Below are 9,102 nucleotides of genomic sequence, written 5' to 3'. Positions count from 1 at the left end.
GAGTCTATATAGAAATACAATTAAGAAAAAAAATAGAAATTCGGAATTAAAAAATAAGGAATATTAGAAGTAGAGTATAGAGTCCATATAGGAATTTAAAAGTAAATAAAATTTGGAATAAACATAATAAAATTAAAAGTAGAGTTTAGAGTCCGTATAAAAATACAATTTACAAATAACTAAAATTAAAAATTAAGAAAAATATGGGAAGAAGAGTTTAAAGTCAATATAGAAATACAATTTAGAAGTAACTGAAATTCGAAATTAAAAATTAAAGAATATTGAAAGATGAGTTTAGAGTCCATATAGAAATACAATTAGAAATAATAAAGATTCAGAAATAAAAATAAATAATATTGGAAGAAGAGCATAGAGTCTATATAGAAATACAATGTACAGAAAATTCGGATTTAAAAAAAGAAATATTAAAAGACGAGTCTAGAGTCCATATAGGAATATATATAATTTACAAATAACTAAAATTTGATATTAAAAATAATTAATAACTAACACGTATATAATATATAATATGAATATTACACATTAGTAGTTTTGTAAAGTTATTGCAAAATTTAAAATTATATTGTCGTTTTAATATATTTGAATAAATGTAATGAGAAAACATATATGCTATTATACGAGATAAAATATAATGATGCTAGCCGCACAATCTGCGCGGGCTACCATGCTAGTTAATTAATTACTCCTATAACCTACTGTAACTTGTTAGAGCTCCATGGCACGTAAATTAATTTAGCCGCCCCTACCTAGCTAGAAACGTCTACAAAACAATACCTCAAAGATTTCCACTAACCTTCTAATCTCGAGGTAGGAGAGACTAGGAGAGCCATGGCCCATCATCGGTGGCACACTGCCAAAGCTACGTACGCCTTGTGTCATGTGTCCCGACAACCGTTGGCTCCACCATCGTTGGCTATGAACTATCCATTGGCGCATGCAGTTCTCGTTCTAGAGGCTACCATGCAAAGAGGTCCTTTTCGCCAAATAATTTTCTCATCTAGCACATTCCCGCGGTTTCCATCATCAGTTAATACAGCATTTTTTTGAGATGGATCAAGTCGTTAGATTTAACCGCTATCTTTAAATGACAGCAGCGTTGCTTGCTTCCCGTCTCCTTGCTTTGCCGTTTGCGTTGCGCCTCTCAAATTCTTTTCCCTCCATTCTCCGTTTGCTTCCCGACCACGTCTTCCGCTTCCTCTCCTCAACCAAAAGCAGAGGATTCCAAGTTAATTTCTAAACTCGCGCAGTCCATAGCTTAGCTAGGTAGAGACAAACAATCTACGCGAAAACCTTCGCTTCTGCAATGGCGGACTCGGCTCCGGCGCCGGAGGCCAGAGTAAGCGGTGGCGACGTTCCGGCGAGGCTGCAGCAGGCTCTCGCGCTGCTGTTCCCTACCAACCTCGCCGCGAAGGCCGTGCTGTTCGCCGTCGTCGTGGCGCTGCTGCCGCTCCTGCCGACGAGCCAGGCGCCCAGGATCTGGGAGCTGCCTCACATCCTCCTCCTCGGCCTCATCATCTCCTACGGCGTGTTCGGCCAGAGGAACGCCGACTCCGAGGTGGCCGCCGTGGCCGCCACCAAGACCGTCGACGACGAGTCGGTGGAGTCCTACGTCACCCAGATGATGCACGGCCCGCTGGTCTTTGAGGAGAACGATGGCGGCGGTGAAGCTGACGCCGCCGGCAAGGAGGGCGTCCAGGCGTGGAGCTCTCAGTACTTCCCAGACGATCCCCTCGTCGTCGTTGCCGATGCCGGTGCAGGGAGCAACACCGGCAAGGGCGATGAAAGAGAGAAGCCGCTCCTCCTGCCGGTGAGGAAGCTCAAGCCGGCGACCGAAGAATCCGCGACACTAACGGAGAGCTTCAGTGACGGCGCCATTGAAGAAGAAGAAGAAGAAGAAGAAGAAGAAACGGAGTTCCTCCTCCGCAAGGCGAGATACGGCGGCGTACGAGAGCATGCCATCCCTTCGCCGTCCTCAGTCCTCGATGCCGACCTGACCCTCTCCCCGTGCTCTCCGCCTCTGCTCCCGCCGCCCCCGCCGCCGCCGCCTCCGCCTCCGTTTCTTGATCACGACCGGCCCGCCCTCCGGAAGGCCAAAGCAAGAAGCTTCAACGATTACGGAAGGGTGGGCTTGCAGACCGCAGCCGGCTGCGGCGGCGGCGGCCACAATTTCCGGTCCAAATCAGCGATCCAAGCGTCGAGGAGTACTTTCCCGACATCGCCATTCGACGATCACGATTTGGAAGAGAAGGTTGCAGCGTCAGACATCAGTTCGTTCAGCAGCGATGATGTGGTCACCGACGACGGCGAAGATGGTGACAACCACAAGGAGATATACAACTACGAGGAGGAGGAAGGTGACGTGGATAGATTGGACGACGACGATGGCTCATGCGACGAAGAGCTCTTCGAGTTGGCCACGAGGCTGGCGCCGGAGGAGGAGGAGGTGGTGGAGGACGAGGTGGACAGGAAAGCCGACGAGTTCATAGCCAAATTTAGGGAGCAGATTAGGATGCAGAGGGTGGTCGAGCCGGGCAGGAGATGAGCAAACACGGAGGGAGCGAGCGAGGCATGCATGCGGTGCGCCACGATACGTACCTAGCACGAGTACGGGGGTTCCTCATGTGTACATTTTTTTTCTTTTTTCTTCTTCTTTTTGGGTGTTCTTGTGTACGTAAGTGGAACATGAACAGATGGTGTAAATGTGGAGAGGAATGGGAGTGTGAGTATCACTGTTCGTGCAATGCGCGTACTGTACCATTTGATTCCTCTTGTCTTCTCTTTCTGCGAGAAACAAGTGTCGAACAGCTAGAAGTTTAGTTTTTGGGGAGGTTTCATGCACGTTAACTCTTCAGTCCACGAACCGGCGGAGTCAGAAACGAACGTAACTCTCGGCCCAAATATCTGATTTGTACAAATTTTACTCTTCCGGCCCAATGTTAACTTTCTGAGACGTTAATGGCCCAAGGCGATCGGTTCGCTGGCTGCTGTCGTCGCGGGCTCGCGGCCTCAACGATGATTCTCCCCCGTGCGACCGAGGTCGCGTTCCACGAGAATTCGGCAATCCGCGGTAACCGCGTTGCACGGCGTGTGGCTCTGCTCCTCCCCCGCTCACACACGTCGGGAACAGCGCGCCCACGGGTGGGCGGCTGCCCGGTGAGTACGCTGCCTGCGCCTGCGTTGCGTGCGAGCCATGCAGATTCCTGCGGCGTCCCAGACGATATGATGGCTCTCCGTCCCGGCGGCCGCGCTGATCGATCGGGGTAGCCGAAAGCCCCCGAAACTGCTCGGACTGCACGGCACCATGCTTCGCGTCGGTGTCAAAGGCCAAAATACTCTGGGAATTGCTAGGCGATCTCCGTTACAACGACGGGCCGTGCTGTTGTTTCGATCTTGACACAGACGGTATGCACCCATGGTGGCCGTACGTCGTCCGTCGGTGACAGTCAGTGTCGCCGGCATTCGTTACGTAGTACTACATGTGTGTTTTATTCAGGAGCTATTGAAAAACAAGGACAGGACGAGCTTGAATACGTGATTCAACCAACACCGACGGATCAAAGTGGTGTTGTTATATAACCGGAAAATAATTCGTAGGCAACTAATGGCTCAACAGCAAAATCAAGGAGATATGTTTTCTCAACAGAAGTAAGTGCATATCTCTACGAGACTATACGACTGTATGTAGGTGATATAATTAACTAATTAAGGAGGTGATGAGCAATAGTTAATTGGCGTAGACCAAGGAATTCTTTGTCTAAAGCGCATGCCTTTCTGCGTGGTTCATTTGGAGCAATACGAGTTCATTGCATAAAAAAGAAAGGAACAATGAAGCCAATTCCATTTCTAATCGCTCGATTGACCTGTCAGATGCAGGGCCGGCATCATATGGTGCGTGAGAAAAAGCCACCGAAATGTGTCGTTGTCCCAACGCCAAAAAAAAAAGTAGCCCTCGAAGAAATGGCAATGCATTTTTACTTCATTGCAATTGCAGATAACATAAAGTGCTGTACCAATGGTTGGTAGGAAGTATACAGATATACACATTACGCTATCATCACGTGGCAGAGCAAACATCGGGCACATTATAATCGTATCATCAACGAACAGGTGTGTGCTATCAGAATTCAGAAATGGAATGAATCATTATCTTAAAAAAAACGAAATGGAATGAATCAAATCTCGTAATCTGAAAAAAATCGTGTGCAATGTGCATGCGTTTCACCTACCACTTTTTACCTAAAATCAAAGCAAGCATTGCATAGAATTGCATACTAGTAATAGTAACTCTCAATATGTGACATTAGTTTCAAGAAGTGTTATTTCACAACACTGTACAGTACTCAGGAAATTTCAAAGTAGAACATAGGAATATTTTCACTTTCTACTATTTTTTAGAATTTTATGGTGCTGAGAGTTACTCCCTCCGTCCCATAATAGGTGACGTTTTTGACTTTTTATTTGCAACGTTTGACCATTCGTTTTATTTGAAAAATTAGTGCAAATATAAAAAAAGATAAGTCATATGTAAAGTACTTTTGATAATAAAGCAAATGATAAACAAAATAAATAATAATTCCAAAATTTTTTAAATAAGACGAATGATCAAATATTGACAAACAAAAACCCAAAAAGACAAGTAATATGGGACGAAGGTAGTATCATACCTTTTAATGTAAGATATATAGCAGATATCCAATTTAACACGAGAGAATTGATACTACATCTTTTAATTCTGTGTTCTTTTCCCCTCTTTCCCAACTCACTTCTCTCGTTTTTCGTACGCACGATTTTCAAACTACTAAACGGTGTATTTTTTTAAAAAAAAATTTATATAAAAGTTTCTTTAAAAAAATCATATTAATCTATTTTTTAAGTTTTTTAAGCTAATGGAGTACTAATTAATCTCACTATAATCGTGTGATTTGTTTTTCGTGTCGAGAGGCAAGATTGGGAACCATGCCTCCCGAACACAGCCTAAGGACGGTAAAAATCACTCTTCTTCTATGGTTACAGTCAGGGGCGGATCTACAATAGAAGGGCCGGTGTCAGGCGACACCGATAACTTTCAGCAAAACCTACAGTGGAGCTGCTTATCCATATGTTATACTCATACCATAATCTAAATATAATTAGCATGCTATGACACCGATAGACATGTTATAAAATTAACGAATCGGTTTTCTGGATCCGCCGGTTACAGTACATCAATTATCAATAATATATGTCCATACTGTTCCCCACAATGGTGATCACACACCAATTTCATCTGAGCAATGTCTCCAAATTTTAGTGGTACCATATGCACACACTTTCAGGGTTTAAAAGGTCCAGACAGGGCAACCCCAGCCAAAAACCAAAAGGAAAAGAGGCTCCATCACTGTCACAAACTTTTCTCTCAATGAATGGAATCTTGGAGCTAGCCTAGCCTCCCTCCCCATCTCATGCCCCTCACACGCTCAAAACAAACGAGGCAAACCAAACCAAACCTCTCCTCCCACGCAAGAGAAAAAGCAAACGAGAGGGCACGGCGAACTAGCCAAGGGGAAGAAGAGGCAAAGAAGAGAAAGGAACGAAGCGCCCCCCCCCCCCCCCCCCCCCCCCCAAAAAAAAACCACCAAACCCTACCGCCATTGGATCCCCTTGCTCCCCAAGAACCGTGCACGCCGAGGAGCAATGCGCACCAGAGTCATCAATGCGGTCCTCTTCACGGTCCTCGCCGTGCTCGTCGCGCTGGTGCTCGGCTACTTCGTGGTCCGGTGCCAGCGGCGGCAGAGGCGGCGGCGGCGGCGGGGCGCGGTGCTGCCGTCGCACGGCGCGAGGGCGGACCGGTTCCAGTCGGGTGGAGGGACGAGCGGGTACGGCGCCGGCTGCGCCGGCGGGGCGGAGGAGGCGCTCGTGAGGTTCCCCGGGGGCGAGGGGCTCACGGTGGCCGCGATTCTCGAGGCGCCCGGGGAGGTGGTGGCCAAGTCGGGCCACAGCACGCTGTACCGCGCCGGGCTGAGCGCCGGCGAGGCGGTGGCGCTGCTCCGGTTCGTCCGCCCGGTCTGCGCCGCGGCCGCCGACGAGGCCACGGCGGCGGCGCGGCTCCTCGGCGCCCTGCAGCACCCCAACCTCGTCCCGATCCGCGCGCTCTACGTCGGCCCGCGTGGGGAGATGCTGCTCGTGCACCCCTTCTACGCCGCCGGCTCGCTCCGGCGGTTCTTGCAAGGTCAGCCCGTGTTCTCCCGTCTCGCGCGTGCGCCTCGTGTAATCTCGTTTGCTTTGCTTTCGATCGAAGTTAGCTTTGAGCAAGACTAATCATGTGAATAAAAATGCTTTTCTAGGAGTAATTATTAGTCGGATTTTAGCAAGTTTTGCTAGCTTATGGCATCCAGTTTACAAGAAATAAAAAGGGTGAAATTTGATCTAGGTGCTTCAAATTATTTAAAAGTTTAGATGGTTCATTCGTTTGCTCATTGATTTCGGTGCTAAAAGCGTCGCAGGAAATAATGCTGTAAGGATTAAGCAATTTTTGTGGTGGGTACTATGTAACAGCCTTCCAGGGTGGGTTTTCCCTTACTTTTAGCCATGTGTCTTCACTGTTACACTTCGTGCTCTTGTCATTAACCAGAGCAAAGGACAGCTCAAAAAGTATTTTCACAAACTTTTATTGCTTGGTTGTTAGCTTTGAAACTTTTGCAGAACTTGATCTTCATTTTTCTTGTCGTATTTGGTTCACCAATCACCAGTAGTGAGCCCATTCTATCTTGTACCAATTTGTGGGATATGGCCTTCTGTCAAATTAACGCTTTGGGAGAAAACTTATTTTGAAAAACAGCGACATGTTTTCATGGGAGATGTTTTTGCCATTGGAGGCTTCTCTTTGGCATTATGCTGGATGTTTGTGTCTCTGGCATCTCTCAGCTCTCCTTTCAGGAAGTAGTTGATTCGTATTCTGTGATCTAAACATGATTTATGTGTTGATCTCAATTGGCCACATAGAGAAAGACTCACAAAGATAGTGGTTGTCTCTTACAGTAAACAATTTAGGCATTTTTTTTGTTGCCAACAACTTTTGGATAATACGGATCTGATGTTGGTCAATATTTGATATGGACAGTCACAGTTTCAAAAGTCTGTTCTGGTTAATCCGTTCAAGCTGGTTACCAACCCACAAATTTGTCGTGAACAACTTGCTGAATTACCATCCTTTTTGAATTTTGTTCAGAAATTTTTGTGTTTCCAAGGTTAACCTGAAGGTCCCGAACTACTTTCTCCAATTTTGAATTTGTACACAAGTCAGTCCAGAGTGATTGTTTATGCTGGTAATGCCGTGAGATATATCCGTTACCAATGCTATAATGCCCAGTGGATCAGTTTGTCAGTTCTTAAATGACGAGTATTGCATCATGTTTACATTTTCTGTACTTTCTGGTCATCATTTGCTATTTTTTCCTGCAGAGGGAATCAATGTTTCACAGAAATGGGGCATAATTTGCAAGTTATCTATTGGCATTGTCAAGGGACTGGACCACCTTCACTCAGGGTCACAGAAGCCAATTGTCCATGGCAACCTTAAGACAAACAACATTATGCTTGATGCCGATTTCCAGCCAAGGATATCCGACTTTGGCCTCTACCTTCTGCTGAATCCTGCTGCCGCTCAACAGATGCTTGAAGCATCTGCAATGCAGGGCTACAAGGCTCCAGAGCTGATCAAGATGAGAGAAGCCACCAGGGAGAGTGATATCTACAGCTTGGGGGTAATTCTTCTGGAGATGCTTGCTCAAAAGGAGGCAGCAAACAGTAGCTCACCCAATGCCCGTGACATCCACCTGCCTTCCTCTTTCAAAGATCTAGTTCTGGAGAGGAAGATATCGGATGCATTCAGTTCTGAGCTAGTCAAGCAAAGTAAGAACTCAGGCAAGGAGCAGAACCTAAATGCATTCTTTGAACTGGCAACTGCTTGCTGTAACCCATCACCATCCTTGAGACCAGATACCAAGCGTATACTCAAAATGCTTGAAGAGATATCAAGATGACAGGGTGCACATTGGTCACCGGCATCCTATTTAGAAAGTGTTTCGTTATAGCAAGATAGCATTAATATTTATAAATGTATTATCCATCTGTTATCCCTAGTGCTCAAGCATACACCAGAGCTTGTACTGGGGAAATCCAGAAATGTGAGAATGATGTACACTAATGGAGAAACAAGCATGTATAGTTTCCACCCAACCTAGAGGAACTCATATGAACAGGACAATGATGTTGTTTTATGTATGTCTGGACCAAGTTTTCCGTACGAGACTTGGGCCAATGATTGTTCAAAGGTGTGTCCTGACCTTGATTATCGCACTACCTATGGTCTGTCCTTGATTCGTCGTCATCAACGTTAGTTCATCTTTCCGCAAAGACACTACTCTAGTGAGCAAACACTGAAGTACGTCTTCCCTTTAGGGATCACTATGTAGTGACATCTTGTCAACATCTCATTTTTTGTTGGAATGCAGGCCTCAAACATTCATTTCATCGCGGACCCGGATGCTGTAGTGACATCAGTAGCGATGTTGAAGTTACCCTGCCACCTTGTCCTTCAAAGCTCTACTTGCCGGTCAATTCTTAGAATTGAGTTTACTCCCTTCATAAAAAGAGAAAAAAAGAAGCACGTGTAGCATTTTTTTTCCTAAAAGATTGAAGTTAGGGTGGGAAATGATTATGAGTGGTCGATAATAAAGTAGATAGGAAAACTAAATAAGTGATAGTTGTAATGAGTTGAGATGAGAAACAGTTAAGAAGTGCTTATATTGTGCACAAATTTATATTTCAAACCCCGAATATGCTTATATTTTTAGACTGAGGGAGTATAAATGCTAATGCTGATCGAATTACTGCAACCATGATTTTACTACTAATGTTTAAGAACAATATTTTAAACTAGGTATGAGGCAAAAAAATTGAGTTACTTGGGTAGATTCTGTGGCGAGCTAACCAATCGCACATTAAAGTGGCAAATTTCAATGTACGTCAGTTAAAAATTTAACCCATTTAATCAGGCTCGAAGTAGAACTTATCAAAATTATCAAATTCCAGGATGAGAAG

At 45.4% G+C, this 9,102-nt stretch overlaps 2 protein-coding genes across 2 annotated transcripts; both read left to right on the top strand.

Annotated features, from left to right (window-relative positions):
- Positions 1 to 1,155: 1,155 nt before the first annotated feature.
- Positions 1,156 to 2,842, top strand: LOC107280699 (uncharacterized). The gene has a single exon (XM_015779746.3). The coding sequence runs from the start codon at positions 1,325 to 1,327 to the stop codon at positions 2,561 to 2,563; it is 1,239 nt and encodes a 412-aa protein (XP_015635232.1). The 5' UTR covers positions 1,156 to 1,324; the 3' UTR covers positions 2,564 to 2,842.
- A 2,646-nt stretch (positions 2,843 to 5,488) lies between these two features.
- Positions 5,489 to 8,332, top strand: LOC4336578 (putative kinase-like protein TMKL1). Its single transcript, XM_015778603.3, has 2 exons — positions 5,489 to 6,229; positions 7,462 to 8,332. The coding sequence occupies exons 1-2, from the start codon at positions 5,695 to 5,697 to the stop codon at positions 8,040 to 8,042; spliced, it is 1,116 nt and encodes a 371-aa protein (XP_015634089.1). The 5' UTR covers positions 5,489 to 5,694; the 3' UTR covers positions 8,043 to 8,332.
- The last annotated feature ends 770 nt before the right edge of the window (positions 8,333 to 9,102 follow it).

Source organism: Oryza sativa, chromosome 4 (assembly GCF_034140825.1).
Source record: "Oryza sativa Japonica Group chromosome 4, ASM3414082v1".
NCBI lineage: Eukaryota > Viridiplantae > Streptophyta > Magnoliopsida > Poales > Poaceae > Oryza > Oryza sativa.
The sequence above is the reverse complement of the archived record's forward strand: the minus strand, read 5'-3'. Positions and strand labels throughout refer to the sequence as shown.